Raw genomic sequence first — 20,712 nt, 5'->3', positions numbered from 1 at the left:
CGGTACAGCAATGGGTTCTCCATTAGCCACAAATTATGCAAACATTTTTATGGGTACATTTGAGTTTTTTATTTTATAAGTACGTTAAGTACTATTGGCGATATATAGATGATTTGTTTCATTTGGGAGGAAATGTTCTTTGGACTGTAATTAGTGTGAATTTAATGGACTCAAATAAACTCGAAATCTGAAAGTGTTGACATCACTTTTGTAGATGTGCAATGTTTTTTTTTTACTTACTTTTACACACAGTGTTTAAGAAGCAGCCTTTACCATGTGGCCAGGTAAAGGCAGGTCTACCTATAAACTTTGAAGCCTGACCATGAGGCTATCTTTGTCCTTTAACCCCCTGAAACAAAGGAACAGCGCCAAAAGGCTGCTCACATGGACTCCATCTCCTGCAGTTTGCACCTTGGTGTGAAATCTGGGGGAGCCCCAAACTCTCATCTCTCATTGGCAGAGATGCTTCAACACCAGAAGGAGTCACAGTGAAGCAGTTGTGACGTTACCACAGCTTTAACCCTTAGGAGACTTTTTCTTTAGGAGCTGGGGAGGTCTCTGGTGAATCCCCACATTGAACAACAGTGGCTTCCCCGGACCCTTGCCTCTGCCAATTTGGTACCTGAAGGGACCTTCAAGTTACACCCACACCAGCAACCCGCACAAGGAACCAGCCAGGGGATGCCAGGGGGAGCAGGAGAAAGAGATGCCAGTCTTGCCCCGCCAACAAGGATAGAAAATCCAGTACCACTTGCCACACGTGAGAAACGCATCTGTAAGGATCACACTAAAACACTCACATACTGTGATTCATACATGTAAACACACACAAACCATCCTGTTAATGTTCAATGTTCAATTTTAATGTTATTTTGAACACACACACAGACAGACACACACAAATCATCTTATGTTCAACGTTCAATTTGAATGTGTTATTTTGAACAAATACACACCCACACCCACACACACACACACACACACACACACACACACACACAGACTTGCTATTGTTTATGTTCAATTTGCATCTTCCATTTTGAGCAAAACAAAGTTTGGTTTTATGAAAAATAAAAGACTTGACCTTTTTCCTAACATAATTTGTACGGGTGAATTTTGACCTGTAACACCACAGATGTTACTATGGTTAATAATACAAAGTTCTAAAAACCTACAAGCAATTTATTCTAGAAAGTATGTTCTAATATTAGTCTATTATAGTCAGATAACATAATTACCACTCGTCTTCACTACAGGAAATATAATGAGTGAATTTTTTTTAATTGAAAACAAGGGTATATTCTAAGACAAATGGTCCATGGGAACATAAGAATAAAATTTAAAACAGTGATTACATGGATATGAAAGCATAATAAGTTAATTATGAAAAACAATAGTGGATGATTATCATTGTTTGAGTGTTTTGGGCTGAGTTAAATCATGGGTCATATTTGACCCGCTAACACAAAAGGTGTGGGCAACTTTCTAACACATTAGAAGGGTTAAGAAGTGGCTGCACACTGTTGTTTGTTGTGAACTGACGGACCACTGAGTCCCTTTGTTCTGCTATACTCCGAGGACTATTTTAAGTTTGCTGCCTGTTTAGTTATGTTCACCACGCTATACTGTTTCTGTTTTTGTCCCACTCTGGACGGTTGTGTTTGTGCCACCGTGAGTGAGAAAGTAAGTCGCTTTGTTGATCAACAAATCAGACAACATGTGTTACAGACTGCCATCCAATTATATATCTGATAATTATTAATTATTGCCAATGACCAGCCATGCTCCTCCCACCAACCGCAACATTTTTTTACATTATGATAGGTATCACCCAGGCACAGGGTTATGACAAATGAAGCTAGCGAAAGTTAAATCAGGGAGACGTCTTCATTCTCTCTCTGTCCTTCTCTCACATTCCGTTCATGCATCCAACTCAGTCAGCTCACAGAGGGTGTACACCCTACTAGTTAAACCAATCAGATTCTGCCGCAACCTCTGTGAACCAATCATCTCGCTGTTGTCAAACTTTTAAAAACTGTCCGTCTCTGCTGCTGTCAGCTGTCATTTTAGTGTAAGATTGATGCAACCCTTCTCCACCCCAATCACCTCCAGTGTTCATCAGATCCAGCATCTATGGGTCCTTCCACTGAGCTTATCAGAGGATATTCCCGTGTAGCTCATGGCAAGACATCCTCCCCAAATAATGATTATGTCACAATGGGACTCCTCACATTCCCTCAACTCTCCTCATTGTGCACATTGTCAATAAATTTAATGAAGTACTTTCTAAGCCTCTCTGTCACATTCTGATTAGACTTTCTGTTTTTGGACTCTTTGTCTTTTTGTTCTCTTGTGTTTTCTGTATTACAATTCTGTTGAGTCATGTCCTTGGTTTTGCTTGTCATAATTTGGGTGGTGGGTTTGGAGGACTGCCTTTGTTAGCTTAGGGTATTGTGTTTTTTGTTTTCTGGTTTTCCTGTGTTTTCTCCTGTGTTCATGTGCTCCTCCTCTCACCTGCCCTGCATTACCCTCATTAGCTCTGCCCTGCTCTGTGTCTTCCCCGCACATGCCCTGTATCAGTCTCATCAGCCCTGCCCTGCTCCCTGGGTGCTTTTCATTATACCAACGTGTCTCCTCGCTTCCCTCACTCACGTCTCTTCCTCGTGCCTTAGCTCCTCCCAGCGAGGATGAGAGAGAGAGATGCGTGGAAGAAACGCGAGGACTGTGGAATTTAATTTATCAAATGGGACATCCTCGCTCACTCAAGCATCATTTATAGGAGACGACAAGTTGTGATGACGCATTTCACCCTAAATGTCAAATGTGAATAAATCAACAATAGAAATTGCTAAGTAACAGTTTAAACTCTAAAGTTTGCATTTAAAATTCATGTACAATTAATGAACACTTTACACTGATATTTAATCATTTCTACATATCAGTAGCTGGAAGGAAAACACCTGATAACTGCTCCAATGTTTTATCATCATCATCATCATCATCTGGCTGTCATAGAATAAGACACGAATAGACAATTTAAACCTGTTAATTACTGAAAGAACAGAACCGACATAAAGGGACAATAGAAACAGCAATAGCCTGCAGAATATGTTTAAATAAAATGTTTCTTATTTAGTTTGTGAAAGTCCAACATGCTTTTCAGGCTCTGGATGATTTTATAGGAAACACAGCTGTGCAGCGTCATATTTTCCTGAAGGAGCTGAGACATACTGAAAAGGAGAAGAAGAAAGGAGAAGCCTTTTGGCACGTGAAGAAAAATAGTAGTGTGTTTTTATGATTGATTCATGATTCAGTAATTTTTATTTTACAAGTAAATGGTAGTTTTCCTGAGGGGTGTACTACGAAGCAAGTTCAACATAGCCAGGCTTTCTTTCAATAAGCTGGCTCGACAAACCCTAAACTTGCAATCAGAGATAATTGGTATCACGATGGTGGATATGATCTTTCTTTGTCAATTCAGGCTTTCTGCTTCAGGCTCTGTGCGCGTCCCCATAAAAAGGGACGTTTAACGCGTCATCTGACTCTTTGGAAATGGATAGATCGCGTGCCGCCTACTTTACTCCAGCAGAACAAATGACTATAATTGAAGGTTATGAACAATATAAAACAATTATGACAGCAAAAAGCAACACAGTTGCTGCAAATAAGGAGAGAGAGGAATGCTGGCAGAAAATTTGTGTAAATTCGTAAGTTTATATATTTATTTTACCACTCGATGCACTCTCAATTATTCTCACATTCAGAGCTCTTAAACTTTAAATTTGATGAATCAGATTTAAACACTAATCACTTTAGTTTTTGGCCAAATCAAAGTGAAATTAATTTTAAAGATTGAATATTATCTGTGATAAATACCAATAGACTATCAATTTTCTTTCTTTTTTTCAAGAATTGTCCTCATTAGTGGTTAGTTTTTTTTATTAGTTTCTTTTTACAATTTTAAATACAGTTTAATATATTTAAACAAAATTCCATCCCACAAGTAACCCTAACACAACCTTTACAATATGACATATCAAAACAATGGTAAATAAAAGACTAATCAGTTTTCTAATTGGTGTTCTAATAGCTGTGGTACCAGCAGTGTTAAAAGGACTTGGCAGCAAATCAGGACCAAGCATAAAAACATCCTCCAAAGTGGTATGTAATTGCTGTGCCTTCATCATTCTTTTAGTGTATGGATGATATGCTATGTAAAATGTAAAAAAAGAAAAAATGTTAATATGAAAAAATGAGAGGAGGAAGACTGGAGCGGGGCCAGCTCCACCAAACTTCACAGTTTCAGAGGAGCTGGCTCTCTCTAACAAGGAAGAGCGACTGATAATGGAGGGGATTGAAGGAGGTGTCTCATCTGACCATGGTGCTGGCAGCTCCCAGCAACATTTGTTTGTCCTGAGTATGTAGAAGTGGTTTGGTGGTAAAGTACTAAATGCTTGTTTGTCTAGGCCATCAGGTGTGAAAAGTCTTTATATAAATTACAGTCGACGGAGATACTATGGTTTTGCCGGAGCCGCCAACACACATCCTTGTTGACCCCCACACAGAGGTAAATGTCAAAGCAAGGTGTCATGTACTCTGACCAATATTTGCTGATGTGTTTAATCCACTTTATGCAGTTCTTTTATATAATCTTTCAGGAGGAGATCAATGATGAGGAGACGCTGTCTATACATTCAGGGATGGCTGTGAGGGTAAACTTATTTTTAATCATATGTTGAATTTGTGAACCCAGTTATGCCTAATGTATCAATAACATGCTTGTGATAGTCTGCACATAGGTTTAACTGCTTCAGGTGACCTCAAAACATAAAAATAATTAAATAGCTTCACTTGCTGGTTTATTTTACAGGAAGAGGAAAATATGCAAGACTCCTCTCAGTCAGTGGCCTCCACCTCTAGGCCTTCAAGAATGCAAAGGGTAAGGGTTTTATATTTTCTAGTAGTCCTATGTCCATCTTTTAAAGTGAGCCTTACCAAGAACACGCTATGCTAGGTGAATCATGAACACAGTACACCAATATCACTGAAAAGTCTATCCCAGTGATCTCTGTTGCTCGATGAACACTTCAATGTCCTGTCAACTAATACTATTTATACAGGTTGGAGCAGACAATGTGAGGGCTCTATATAAAAAGAACCTGTAGCCGGACAATATTAAAAAAGAACTGGAAATCAAAAAGCTGAAATTGGAAATTGAGCTATTGGAGAAGGTATTGCAGTAAATGGTACTTAGAATTTTATTGGTTAAGCATGATTGACATTGTATACTTATGACTCTTTTTCTCTTTTCCCAGCAAAGGCAGAACAACTAACTAAAAATGTGAAATGCATCCTGTTATTGGTTTATTCTTTTTTTCAAGATTCAACTTATCAACTTAACTTGTCATTGTACAACAGGGTTGCAAAATGAAATGAAAGTTGTAGATCTTTCATGCTACACACATAGAACCTAGGCTACAGTATTTACAGATAATTAAATTTGGAATAAAAAAGAATCAAAATTATATATGAAATAAAATATTTCTTTCTTTTTCTTTTACATAAAAAACTGATTAGTAATGGCCTGTCTAATGGCTGCTCCAGTGGGGTGATCCGGGGTGATGGGGTCAACAATGTCAGGTGCCACCAATGGCACATGAGGGGCTCTCTCCTTTCGCATGGTGGCGATGTTGTGGAGCACCATGCATGCTGTTGTGATCTGGCAGGCCCTCTCAGGAGAGACTCTCAAACCCCGGAGACAGTTAAAACGAGACTTGATGACCTCAAAGGTCATCTCAATCCTCACCCGGCATTTACTGAGGGCCACATTAAAGCACCTCTCTGGTGGTGTCTGTGGGTCAGGATAGGGGGTCATCAAGAACCTTGTACAAGGGTATCCTCTGTCCCCCAGCAGAAGCCCATCATAGTGCCCTGTTAATAAAAGGAGAGGAAATTACTTGACCAGTGTCACAATTAAACAAGCAATAGTATTAATTGTATATGTTTGCCATACCTTGCTCAAACCGATGACCCAGTGATGACTCCTGGAAAATGCGGGAGTCGTGAACCAAGCCAGGCCATTTGGCCTCCACACTTGTGACCATCAATTGGTGGTCACAAGTCATCTGCAAAAGCATTGAGGTTAATTTCACAATGAAAGCACTAAAACAAGGAAAAGGTACCAGTTAAGGCTTTTAAAGGGATAATTGTATACTACATTATAATAAATAATATATACAATTGTGCAAAGTTTCATGCGCAGCACTATTAAAAAGCTTTAGTGTACCTGCATGCTATGTGCCACCAATCACCTTACAAAAATGAGCACCAGGTAGTTTACCTGAACATTGATACTATGAAAGGACTTCCTGTTAACAAAGTCACCCCTATGTTCCCCTAAGGCTCCACTAATGGGAATGTGGAGCCTTAGGGAATCCTATGAAGGAATTAGATTTATACATTATATTTCACATGCAAGTATTCATCATACTTATTATTACTAAAGTGAACTATAAGGTTCCCGTGGCAAAAAAACGCAACGATATGCACACAGTTTGTGCCACTGTAAGTGCATATCTCCTTTTTGTGGAGTTACTCACATATGGCTCCAGCAGTTTGCATAAATAACGTATTCCCTCAGCTGAGAATCTGTAGCGTTCATAGAGAATGACGTCAGGAAAAGATAGGGGATCACTCCAGTCTCTAAATACTCTCTCCCTCCGAAGAGTACCTTGCACAATAATTGCGCCGAGGTCCACCGGATTATTCAAAAATAGTGATGCCATTTTCAAGAGAGGTGGTTAGTGAAAGAGCAGTGCTTTTTATAGCCGATATGAGCTGAAACTCGGAACATAACCTGCCCCGGACCAGGTTAAGTTTGCTGCATCAGTTACCATGGTGATGTAGCCAGGTTAAAAGAGAGCAACTTTCGTGACATTGAAAACCCTGGCTCAACGTACCTTGCTAACCCACTAATCTCGCTTCGAAGTAAACCCCTCAGATCCACTGTATTACAATAACAGCCCGACTGTTTACTGTCCCATCAGATCAGCTGACCAATCAATACACACTTTGGATCAAAGGGGTGTTGCCGTCTGTTAAAACTCTTCTGCATATGATACACCTGTGTTTCCTCACTCTAAGCCTCTAAACTCCTCCAGGAGCCTCCTCACTTCATGCTCCTCGTCTCCTCCAGGTGCATTAAAGAGATTGGAAGATCCTCCATGATAGCGGAGGGAGATTGCTTTCCGGGTCACGGAGGAGAGAGGACGCGAGGAAGCATAGAATTAGCAAATTGAAAAGCACCCGCTGTGTTTCCCTCAGCCACTCACTCCCAGCCTGCCCTTGAGTCTACTCACCTGTTCCCCGTTCCTTGATCAGTTTGGTTTGTATTTAAGGTCTGGTTTTGAGTTCAGGCTTTGTCGAGTCGTCTGTGGTTATGGTTAGTGTTTCCTGTTCCTGTGTCTCAGTGTTTCATGTTTATCATTAAATATTCTGCATCTGATCTTGCCTGCCCGCCATCTCCTGCATTTGGATCCACCTGCTCCACTCACTACCTTACAGTCTCATTTAATTGAGCCTCTCCTGACTGAAATACTTGTTAGAAAAAACTTTCAACACAAACAAATGAATCGTATGTAACTTTTAGTTGTTAAACCTATGTGCCTACATGAAGCACAACCTTTGTGTCTATGTATAGGCCAATTTCTGTCAAAGCAAACAAATGCAAAACCTTTCACTCACCTTCTATATTAGAGACTATCTTGTAAAATCTGATATGCCAATAAAATGTTGTAAAAACTTTTGGCCAAAATGCTCAGTGGTCAATTTCATTGTCATAATTATGTACAGTGTAACTTTCTGATCAAGGTAATGAATTCACTCATCCTTCAACTGGCAGGAACATGTATGTTTCAAGTTTATTTACTTTAATGTCCATGTGATTTATTTTATGTTGGCAAAAGAAAACGTAATCTAAAAACTTGAACTTGCGAACATAAATATTTTATTAGGAAGCATGATGAGGGGTCTCCTGTAGCCAGACATTTCAGGTCAGGTAATTATAAGGTTAATGATCTTTATTGAAGTTCAACTTTCCCACTGGAGAGGCAATCGAGAAAAGTAGTTTCTACAAAGAGAGATTAATTATCTGGGCATTTTAATGCCATCTGGTTTAAATGAAGATTTCTCACTATCCTGCTTTTTGTAATATAATTTATGTTTAGTGAGGTTTGGTTTGTTGTTGCAAGCTCCTCCTTGGAATGAGCGTTGTTTGGAATACGAGGGCTCCTATTGGCTCCATTGTTGCGCTTGCTTAGGTTATGCAGCTCACCTGTGCTTACTTGTAACACTGTTTTGGCTGCTGTGGCTCAGGAGGTTGAGCGGGTCGTCGGAAGATCAGCAGTTCGATCCCCGGCTCCTCCAGTCCACATATCGATGTGTCCTTGGGCAAGATACTTAACACCTAATTGCTCCTGATGACTGTGCCATCAGTGTGTGAATGATTAGATTCATCTGATGGGTAGGTTGGGACCTTGCATGGTAGCCCTTGTACCCATTCAGCGTATGAATGTGTGTGAATGGGTGAATGTGATTCATAGTGTAAAAGCGCTTTGAGTGGTCGAAAAACTAGAAAGGCGCTATACAAGTACAGTCCATTCACCATTTACTGTTTCCAGTTTCCACATTGAGGAAGGGTGGCTGCCGAAATGTCTGTGTGATGCAGGAATAACCAGATTAAGATGAGTGCTGTCCTACTTTTTTCGATTTTTTTTTTTTTTTTTTTTTTTGAGGAGCACCAGCACCAATCTAAAGTGCATTGATTCATTATCTAACACATTATACAGTCCAGTCAAATACATGCAAGTGGAAATTCTTGATAGATAACTTGTTTTGATGCATACCTTGTTTTCACCGAAACTTAGAATAAACAAAAACTTTCCAGAGGTGTAAAATCCCGTCCCATTCCCTTAGCTCGCCACATCCCTTTCCTTTTTCTCTCCCCACAGCTGACAGTATGCAGGAGCTTGTCACCTACCAATACACTGAATGAATGATGACATATAACAGAGGTGACTTCCCTTCCCTTCATCTATCCATCACTGAGGAGATTGTTTATGCAGTTGACCTCAGCTTTACCCAGCTCTCATCCTGCTGCCTGAATGACCACGCTGAAAAACAGAGCAGCTCACATGAAGGTCACCCGCCTCTCCTGACCACAGTTCATAGTTAGGATACGCTAGCCTCTGTTGATGAATTGAAGTTGTAAACTGTAAACTGTGATTGTAATGTAGCATTACATTATTAAAATGTGTCTTTGTGTAGTTGATAATCAATTATTTCCTTGTGTCAGTCAGTTCAATAACTTCATATTTTTGTATAGGTCTTTGTGTTTTGTTTTGCAACTCAGATAGATCACCAACCAAATAAATAGAGAATAAAATAAAGTAGTTAAATATAGTAAAGTATTATACAAAATATATACATAGCAATATAATATCTTACAGCAATCGTAGGAGAAATATTGCACAGTTATTGCCCTTGTGGTAGTGGTGGGGGCAGTGGTATTATATAGTATTATACAAAATAGCAATATAATTAAGTTAGCAATATAATAAAATCTTGGTACAACTGTAGGAGAAATATTGCACAATTATCACACTTGAGGTAGCTGAGTGGGGAGTGGGGGGGCTATGAGTTCAACAGCTTGTCCACAGCTCCAAAGAAAAAGCTGTTTTTCAGAGAGTTGGTCCGTGCCCTAATGACCCTGAGCCTGCCTGAGGGGAGGGTGGTGAACAGGCAGTAACCAGGGTGTGAAGTGTCTCTCCTGATGTCTGCATGTCTGTGAAGATGGCTTGAGTGGATGTCTGATAGTTTTGGAAGTGGGGAGCCAACAATCCACTGAGCTGTCTTCACTATACACTGTAGGTCCTTCCTCTCCTCCGCAGTGCAGCAGGAGTACCAGACTGTGCAGCAGTATGACAGGATACTCTATATCGTGCAGCAGTCGAATTTTATCAGGAGTTTCCGGGGGAGTTTCCTGATAAACTTCTACCACTGCACGATAGAGACTATCCTGACATACTCAAATACATATATTTATTTTCAGTTCATGATTTTGTAAAATTTTATTTTATTTTTGGGGGGACAAGAAGTCCCAAATGTGTTCTTGTTTCTTTGGAATAAATGGAGGAATACTTGCATGATTTATATGACCATAACCAGCATGGCTAAAAAGAATCCATAAAGCCAAACCTCCTCCTCAGAAAAGAAGAGAAGTCACAGTGCTGGGCACAAGTATGAAACACCGCAGAAATGAGCAGTTAAAGACAAAGGAAAGAATTATTTGAGCCTAGTGATTTATGCATTGAACAACGTAACAATTATGCATTTTTATCCAAAACATGTAAAACGGGCAAGTTTTGTAGAATAAATGTTTTTATGATAAACAGATTTGTTGTTGATCTGATTCATCTCCTGATCTTCCCCCGCATGCTTTTTTAAAAAAAAAATCTTTGTTCCTCCAAAATGATGCAGTGCACACATAAAGAAGTAGTGACCAACTAAATTAATATGACCTCTTTATCTAACTTGAGACTGTTCTCCCAAATTGACCACATCAGTCTTTGTTCAAATGCCTAAAAACATGACGATTACCTGACAAGAATGTCTAGTGGCTATGTGAATTATTACATTTGTCTGTCAGGAGCAAAAACAGAAATAGAATGATGTTGTTATAAAACCTTGTGAAACCTTTAAGAAAAGAGGTTCAGGTGGATATATGGATTGGGAAAGAATGTACCCCTAATGCCAATCCTAAACCCTAATGCCCTAAACTCTATCGTCTTCCTCGATCGTCTATTCTGTTTAGTCTAGTATATGTTCACCCCAGAAGATTTTGTCAATGCTTGCTCCATTTTTCTTTACCTGTTGCTTTCCCCCCAAAGTATACAATCCTAATACTGTGACTGATCCTCACTGCCAAAACCAAATGGTAAGGGACACACTCTGAGGCCTGATCAAACTTGGCTCTGCCTTCCTCAGGACAGAGCATCTCTGCAGCTTGGGAATCTCTGCTGATGACAATATATATATTGTCATATATATATATATATATATATATATATACCAGAAGTTGAAAACAAGAGCCAATAGCAACAGCAAAATAAGCTGTTTGGCATTTGGCAAATTTTTCATGGGCGCAAGATGGGGATGAGCTCTGCTGTTCATCCCACAAATGCATGTTCCTTACAAATGTGGCACCATTTAAAAGGGAAATAAACAGGCTTTCCAAAGGGAAAAGATTTATTGCCAAGAAGCATTGTTACAACAAAGAAATAATCTACCAAACACAAATTTCCTTACTTTTTGTGCTAAGTTTATAATCACTCCCAAAAATTGTTTCATATAATCTATCAATTTCAACTCCATTTGAATTCAGTTATATTTCACAATAATCCTGACACCACCGAACACCATAAATTGTTTTATTTTCATTTAGTGATCATAACTTATTAATATCAAACCATGTTTTAACATAATTTCCCTTTCTACTGTTTTCAATAATTCTTTCATGTCCTCCCTTGAACAAAATAAATGTGTATCATCAGCAAACATAACAAATTTCAACTTATGAGATATGGTACAAATATCATTCAAATAAAGTATAAATAACTTAGGTCTCAATACTGAACCTTGTGGAACACCAACAGTTACTCTTCTAAGACGTGATTCACTATTATTAATTTTTAGATACTGAAACCTAATATTTAAATAACTTCCTAATCAATGTTGTGTGACACACAACACTTTACGTGAATCAATATGTACGCCTACAGTATATTGTTTATCTACTGTTGTTGCTATATTTTCTACAAAATCCATCACTGCTAAAGATGCCTATTGATTGCTCTTAAACCCATATTGATGGTCACTCAATAACTCATATTTCTCAATAAAGTCATCAAGTCTATTTACAAATAGTTTTTCAAGTATTTTAGAAAATTGAGGTAGCAAAGACACAGGTCTACAACTTGATACAATATGTTAGATACCTGTTGGAAAGGATTTATTACATATATAAGTAAATGGCTCGAGGACACAGTCAATTACTTCTTTTATAAGTGGCATATCAATAGTGTTAGCGTATGGGTGGTTCTCAGTTCAAGGCCAATTAGGAAGAGGTTAGTTGCATGCAAGGCCTGGTTACTGGATGTAACACGTGAAGCATAAACTTACTCTAGCTTAGCAGTTGGCTATTCAGTAGCTTAGCAATGGAAATGCATCACAACAATAAAACTCAGTGGACAATGTTAAACCAAAATCAGTACATGTACATCAACAAGATTAACAGTTTATGCTTAGCCATTCTATGCCATGCTATATTTTGCAAGGCTAAGTCCAGTTGTTCTAGTTTTGTTAACCTGGGTCCATGGGTTGAGTTCACACTTGGGTGTGAACAACCATGGACTCATGGACCATGGAAATTGACTTTCTTGAGGACTCCCTTTGTTTCTTGGTCTTGAAACATGTGGTTGGCCAGTGAGACCCAACAATAACGTAGCAGCAGATCAGAAATGTATGTTGGTCCTAAACCATGCAGTGCTTTATAAGCCAACAATAGTATTTTAAAATCAATTCTTTGACAGACAAGAAGCCAGTGAAAAGATCTGAGAACTAGAGTGATATGATCCACTGTCTAAGTCTTAGTGAGGACTCAAGCAGCAGCATTCTAAATCAGCAGCAGCTGTCTGATCATTTTTTAGGGAGATCTGTAAAGACACCATTACAGTAGTTGAGTCTATTGAAGATAAATGCATGCACAAGTTTTTCCAAATCCTTCTACGACATAAGTCCTTTAATCCTTGATATATTCTTCAAGTGATATTAGGTTGACTTTGTAATTGTCTCAGTGTGGCTGTTGAAATTCAGTTCTGAGTCCATGACTACACCAAGATTCCTGGCTTGGTTTGTGGTTTTTAAAATTATTGAATGATTAATCATTCTTCCTTGGCTGCAAAAACAATTTCAGTTTTATATTTGTTTAACTGAAGAAAATTCTGGCACATCCAATCGTTGATTTGTGAAATGCACTTACTGCTCAATTGTGGTAACATTTTTTGTTGTTTTCCATAAACTGAGCCAGTGGGAGCATGTAGATGTTGAACAGAAGAGGCCCCAGAATGGAGCCTTGGGAAACTCATGTCATTTTTGTCCGCTCAGATGAGTAATTACCTATAGATACAAAGTAGTCCCTGTCCTTTAAGTATGATTTAAACCAGTTTAGTACTGTGTCAGAGAGTCCCGCCCAGTTTTCCAGTCGGTCTAGTAATATGTTGTGGTTGACTGTGTTGAATGCAGCACTGAGATCCAGTAATACTAAGGACTGAAATTCTGCCACTGTCTGTGTTTAAGTGGATGTCATTGAAGACCTTACAAGAACAGTCTCAGAGCTGTGGTGTGGTCCAATTCCTGACTGGAAGACATCAAAGTGTTTAGCTGTTGAAAAGAATCTTTTTCAAATATTTTACTTAAAATGGGAGGTTTGATATGGGTCTATAATTGTTCATCAGTGAGGTGTCTAGATTGTTCTTTTTAAGAGTGGCTTGATGACTGCAATTTTCAGGACCCGTGGGAAGACACCTAAGAGACATGTTCACAATTTTTAGAAGATCTGAGTGTGGTGTCTCTTGATTACTACTTCAGCTTATACTGCAAGTACAACATAAATCAGAGAGTCCGACGTCATAGTGCAACATTGGCCATTTTATTTCTGCCTTAGACAACAGGTGTGCCCTCTGTTCTCTCCTGACTAGATCCCTGCTTGTGTTGTATCAGCTCTCAGATATATGTTGCTTTGGATAAAAGCGTCTGCTAAATGAAATTGTACATTGTAATTGTAAATTGAAATGATCTAAAGGCTACTTGGATCCTTCCAGCTGGAGAGCACTGTTTGTCAGGGTTATGCAGGCAAATGGACCCAAATGCAGAAACAATAGGCAGGCAACAGGAACTGAAGAAAATTATTATTTATTTACCAGACTGGTTACTGGCAGATGAAGACAAAAACAGAACTGGCTGACTTGAAACATGTGGAGCAAAAACAACAGCTGCAAACACTGGGATACACTGACCACGAACTGACAAAGAACAGACAGGTATAAATACACAAGGAACTAATCACAGAACAAGACACAGCTGGAGTAGGGCAGGCACAAGGTTACAAACAGTCTAGAATAAAACCAAGCAAGGCAGAGATAAAACTAAAGAAAACAAGAGCCCTGAGGGGTATTCCATCAATCTGTATGAAGGAAAAGCCCAGCTTGTTTGAGCCTCGCTAATTTAAGTGAGAATTCCGTTCCATTACTGTGGCTTATATGATTCCCTGCTCAGTAAACAAGTAAGGGATAAACAATGAGTAGGTGTGTGTAAAATGGTTTGAAGGCATAACGTGGTGGTGAAGAACCACCTGACGCAAAGTAGAGGTGCCTTAAAACCATTTAACGCACACCTACAAGTTGATAACCCCACGTATACCATGGTCCTTTGCCAACAATATAAAATAAAAGCATTTGAAAATTTTTTGAAAGTTTTGCACTCAAAATCAAAAGGTTATGAAGCAAGAGGTTACTGCTGTCCTGACAACTTGCCACACTGTACTTGCTGCCAGCCTGAACTGAGGCATAAAATTTGCATAAGGTGTCATTAAGCATAACCGCAGACTATGTCCGCAAATCAGTGTTCTTTTGTTTTGGTAGAGAAAGTCTCTCGGTATATTAACTGCCCATTTTCTTGCTTTTTTTGTATTAATCTCATCCTTCTGTTCCGCAATTATTTTAAGCTCTTCAGGTGTCAGTTCCTTGTGCCATTTTTCACTTGGTGTCTTTCTTCTCCGTTTATTTTTCCTCTGCTGCATCCCATTCTTCAAAACTTCATAACAAGTAAGCTTTGACAGCTGTACTCTTTAATGTTACCATAGTTACAGGTTGGGTAGTGGATGAATTTAGAACAGTGATTAAACTTGAGCCGAACTACGTGTGCAATACATGGTTTTAACGCACACCTGCTGGCCAATCAGAAAAGAGTATTCACCCAGACCATGGTATTAGGCAATTTATACAGCAGAACTCGCCCACACCGTGGCAGACTAACTGTCAAGCTTAATTTAGCTGTGTCAAAGAATGTCCATCAGTTTTGTCATGTCCATGTTTAGAAACATGAAACAAAAATACAAACAAAAAAGGGAATAACTGTGAGGGACCTTTACAAAAATACCTATTTCGGTTAATCCCCATTTTATTCATGGTCACCTTTGTTTTGGAGTGAACCCTTTTAGTTAAAAGCTTTGCATTTATAATTTAAGAAATAAAAGTGCACCAATGTTGTTTTGAAGTTATTTATTTATTCATTCACTCACTCATTTTGTTCAAGCTGTGAAGACAAAAGGAAATTAAAGTCCAAACCATGACCCTCTGCTGTGTTTAAATTTATATTGTGGAAACCGCTTGGTGATCATGGTTACAGTGATCAACTGCTTATATGAATCAAAAAGTTTGGGACAGAATCATTCTTATACAAAATTTATGGTTAATAATTTGCCTATAGTAATCAAGTAGTCCACTTACAGTGTTCGTTTTGGGTCTTTCATAAATGACAACATATGGAAAAAAAAATTTAAGACTATGGTTCTATTTTTTTTTTTTTTAACTTTACTCTCATGATAAGCACCTGCAGCACCATTATTGCCATTGAAATCATGACAGGAAAAAGAAAGTCATTTTCTCTGTCTGACAAATGTAGTCTCCTCGAAGCTTATGAAATCTAAATCTGTTCACCTGTTCTGCCACCAGGAAAAAGAAGGAACAGCCAACAGAATTCAGTAAATAGCAAAACTGTCCATTTCATTACTTTATATTCATGTAGGCTAATAAATTGGTTATACAAATGTCAATTACATGGTATTCTACATGAGAAATAAATAAATAAAAAAATCGGTTATAATAATCATCTGCTAATGTGATCATTATGAGCCGTTTTCACTGTATTTATATCCCTCTCCAGTTTCTTCACCTCCAACTGCAACTTCTAAATTAATAACATTCAATGACGCTTGTAAATTGAACAGACATCCTGCGAAAGAGAATATGTGTCAAAGACTAGATGATTATGTAGTTAGTAATGGTAAATTGGTAAGTTGGTTCTCCTAAATTGCCTACACCACGATTTTATACATACATCTGATATTAACTAGCCACAGTCAGTGATCTGAATGTTCATTTGTTAGCAAATAAAAATAAATAAAACCATAAACAGGAAAAAGCACTGCTCTTCACTCTCCCCACCCAGATTCATCCTGTCGGTCTAGGGGATTGGACTGTCATCATTCTGGTTATAAGCTCACTCCTCTAACCTTTAGGCCACCACTACCCACCTACATAGATTTGTATGATTTATGCTTTTTATGTCAGCAATTTTTTTGCCAAGCCATCTCTCTCGTCTTGTTAATTGTGGCAGTATTGCTCTTTTTGGCGATGACTCCTTATAGTCTTCATATAGTTCCATAAGCGGGGTTTGTTCCGCTGCTGAGAAGAACACTACTCTAGTTTTCCCTTCTTCTTGTGACATAGTAGCCGTTTCTCAATCTGTGTTCTTGTCTGTACTTGTGTTCTTGCAGACTTGTGACATGTCATCAATCGCAGCCCAAGCACTGTTCCAATTCAAAGTCCACATCCAGCCACCTACATTCCAAATGCCTAGATGTGAACTTGCTCTGCCCGTTTTATTGGGGATGCATCATGAGGTGACTTGTGTACACTTGTGACAGCCAGGTATCCCAGAATGCATTTCGCACAGAGCAGCGGCAATGGCGGAGGAGACTAAAACTCACAAATGTAAGTTATAATTTTCGAAATACTACTGTTGTTGTGTCTCGGAATGTTGTTTTAACATTTTTAGGCGAGAGTTTAACTGTTTAAACTTCAAAGTTGTGGTTGATTTATCAAGATAGAGCTGACTTGAAAATTAGCTCTGACGTTTCCTGATTTGTGAGGGCTGTAAGTTAGCCAGCATGCCTCACCAGCTTTCGAGATGACCGGGCAGTCAGAGCTCATGGTACCCTGCCGAGAACAGCCTTATCTTGGCAAGTCCTTTTGAAATTTGCCGCTGGCTCTGATGTCTATGTAGTGGTTAAATACAATATATAACTTGTTTTGGGTATATCTAACAGGGAATCTATGGTCTCAGAGTCTGAATCTGTTATTTTTCCCCGGTAAATTGATTAAGTTAAGTTTTATAACTTTATATTTTTATTAAACTTTAACGTTGTACTATACACAAGCACTTTTGCACTTAAACTCTTAATTTCTTTTTAAGCCATCTTGTTGTCAATCTCAAATGTATAGTCAAAAATCTCTTTATGTTAAGATGTTTTTATGTGGATCAGCTGTTTAGCATCGTGCCTATGCTTCTCATGTTTTTGTAATGTTTTTATGTGAAACAATGGACTATAGCACTGTGTGCCCAAGACAAATTTCCCCTCGAGGACAGTGAAGTTTACTCTACTCTATTCTACTTTACTATACTAGAGTGCTGCCTTTGTACTTTTGACCAAATTGTTTGCATTATTCCCTATTGTACAAACTTCTTATACTTGCTATAATGGTGATTGTGCATCAAAACTAACATTTAAACAATATTTTAATCAAGAGACAACTGAGGAAACTCGGGCCCTCATTGACTAGTAGGCAGCCAATGAGAGCCTTTTCACTGGCCAGCGAAATTCGTTAAAAATTAGGATGGGAGTGAGTATCGATTTTGAGTATTTGTATCATCGCCTGTATGTCTGGGGAAGAGTTGGAGCCAGATTTAGGCAGTCTCCATCCATCATGATTAATATCTTATTGAAGTGGCAGTCACTCTTTGTTGATGTTTTTGTTTTTCCCAGGGACTTTGTTACCATATCTGGCTTGGCAATAACTGCCAAACAGGCCAGAAAGAAATGGAATCACCTAAAAGACAAATATCAAGTAATCTGTTTCTCTGCCATGTATTGTATACTGAGAGGGCCTTTCTGAGATTCCTTTTAAAGAAACTACTTAGCTTTAGTTTGCCAGGTCATATATTAAACCTAACACGGACAATAACTAGTAGTAGTAGTAGTAGTAATTAATACCTTATTTTCAGGAGCTTAGGGACCCACCCACAGGCAAAGGGGTAGAGGCCGGTAGTGTGACTGGTGCCACCTGGCAGTGGTACAGTCTAATGGATGCTGCACTCCAGGGGCAGCACTCGAATAGTCCATCCCTGGTTGTTGCAGCAAACTTGACTGCTACTACAGGTGGCACAATGCACACACTGGCCTCTGCCCCTTCTGCAGAAGAAGCCAGGGCCAGCCAGGCACACAGAGAGAGGCCCAGAGGGAACAGGCCAAGAGGGAAGAGGAGAGGGAGGGATAGGCAATAGCAAGAGAAGAGGAGAGGGAAACAGCAGCAACAGAAAAAGCAGATTGATATTTATCTCTGTTTGAAAAACTGGTTGATAAATTCTAAATAAATATTGTTTGAAATTCAACCCAGGCAATTAATTCTTGAAAGCAACAGTGAATTGTGTATATTTACAACAAAACAAAAAAATGAGAAAGTCCTATATTTTACAGTTGTATAGAATTATTTACAGTCATGCAGTTAAATTTAAATTCGCCAGAACAAGAAAAAGAACATTGCAACAAATGAACATATATAACATATGTACACACACATCTATCTATCCATCCATCCATCCATCCGGTGCATTTTCAAGACCCCAAAGGTACACTCAATACTGTTCCTTGCTTTTGGGTTGTGCCCGTTGTACCAGGCTTCATCTTGGCCTGTTAATCAAAATTCACATGTATTTCAAAATGACCTAAGTAACCATTTGCTGTGTGTGTGTTAGAGAGAGTGTTCTTACTTGCTACAGGCTGGCAGTATGGTGTCATAATAGCAATGGGATGCTGCAGGCTTGGGTATCTTCCATCTCCTAGAAGAAAGTACCCAGCTGGTGGATACAGGACCTGTATCCATCACAGGGTTTTGCATAGGGCATCATGTATAGATCCTGGATTTCCAATGTACACATAACTTAGCTTCTTCCTCCGAGTTTTTTGTGGTTTCTCATCTCGCAGGAAACCCTGGAATCCAGGCTGAGCTGTTGTGGTCCTGTTAGTGTTCTTCCCCGGCTATTGCTGCTGTTTGTGTTGCTAGTCACATCTCTATTATTATTATTATTATTATTATTGTTATTAATGTTGTTATTCTGCTTCTCTGTGTCCACACCCCTCACCCCCTTCCCTCCCTCTTTCATTCTCTCTCAACCCAACTGGTCAAAGCAGATGGCCGTTCTGCTTGAGGTTTCTTCCTGTTAAAGGGGAGTTTTTCCTTACCGCTGTCGCCAAGTGCTACTCATAGGGGAATTGTTGAGTCTCTGCAAATTAAAGAGAACGGTCTAGACCTGCTCTATGTGAAGAGTGCCCTGAGATGCCTTTTGTTGTGATTTGGTGCTATATAAATAAAATTGAATTGAATTGAATCAGTAGTATCACAGAGGGGAAAGGTTTTCTGTTTAAGTAACACTTCTTCTGTGGCTCTGCAAGAGAAACAATCCTGATTTGGTACCCATCGATGGCACTGGCAGCACAGCGAGATGTCTCATGGCCAGCAAAGCGAACAAAGCCAGCCCCCACCTCCTCTACCTCCTCTGTTCTGCGGAAATGAATAGCCTTGTGGAGGACGGTCAACATTTCCTCCACAATGCTGTGGACAGTCCTGTAAACTGTGGCTAAGTGGTATGGCAAAGATGTCTGCAGTTACCCTGTACGAGGCTCCACAGGCAAGTAAGTAGACTGTGACCAGCACCTCAATTTCATGGCTCCATCCATGGGCTTTTTGCCGGGGCAGCATCTGGACCAGCATGTTGATGCTGTTCCTGGATAGCCTGAAGGCTGGTTTCAAGTCAGCTCCAGAAAAGGACATGGTGAGGATAAAAACATGGGTATTCATTTGTGCATACCTTTGTAAGGGACTGTGGTCCTGTTAAAAAAAAAAAGAAATCTCTTTTTAGAGTTTTTTAAAGATTGTTTATTAATTGTTATATTTATTATGTATTTATCGCTTATTTCTGTGTTTTTACTATTTAATATTTATTTAACTGCATTCCTAATATGAATGTTTTGATATGAATGGTTGAAGTGAGCATACCTGTCTTCCCAGGTTCTGAGTCAAAATGTTACTGTAGCCTACATGATTACTGTGTCATAGACATGAAATGTCGTGTTTGTGTTGAAGTCTGTCCTGATTAATGACTAATGATGTGTGTGACACTGATGAAGTACAGATACTTATTGCATTGATGTAGAGTGATGTTTGTGCACCTAACTGTACAAGGCCAGTGAGACTGAGTATTAACCTCCTGATGTTTGAGTACCAAAAAGACAAACAGCAGGTATGTATGTGGAATGTAGGCTAATCCATTTCAATATTATTCAACTATTAAAAATATCAAACCTCCCCTGTACTTGCTAGTTTATTAGGTAGGCCTAGATGAAGCTAGTATAGTCTAATAAAACACCCTTGCAATAAATGTTAAGTTTTTATGTAATCTGTTTTTGAGAGGTGTTTGTCCATCCAATTTATATGACTGAGGACAGACTAAATATTAGAAACACCTCAGTATAACCCA

The 20,712-nt window shown here is 39.0% G+C and overlaps 1 protein-coding gene across 1 annotated transcript; it reads right to left on the bottom strand.

Annotated features, from left to right (window-relative positions):
- Positions 1-5,380: 5,380 nt before the first annotated feature.
- Positions 5,381-20,006, bottom strand: LOC137199220 (putative nuclease HARBI1). Its single transcript, XM_067613351.1, has 5 exons — positions 19,845-20,006; positions 19,650-19,753; positions 6,341-6,407; positions 6,014-6,125; positions 5,381-5,931 (listed from the first exon to the last, which is right to left on the bottom strand). The coding sequence occupies exons 1-5, from the start codon at positions 20,004-20,006 to the stop codon at positions 5,558-5,560; spliced, it is 819 nt and encodes a 272-aa protein (XP_067469452.1). The 3' UTR covers positions 5,381-5,557.
- Between the last annotated feature and the right edge of the window lie 706 nt (positions 20,007-20,712).

This window comes from Thunnus thynnus, chromosome 16, assembly GCF_963924715.1.
Source record: "Thunnus thynnus chromosome 16, fThuThy2.1, whole genome shotgun sequence".
NCBI classification, from domain to species: domain Eukaryota; kingdom Metazoa; phylum Chordata; class Actinopteri; order Scombriformes; family Scombridae; genus Thunnus; species Thunnus thynnus.
This window is presented reverse-complemented; position numbering and strand designations above follow the sequence as displayed.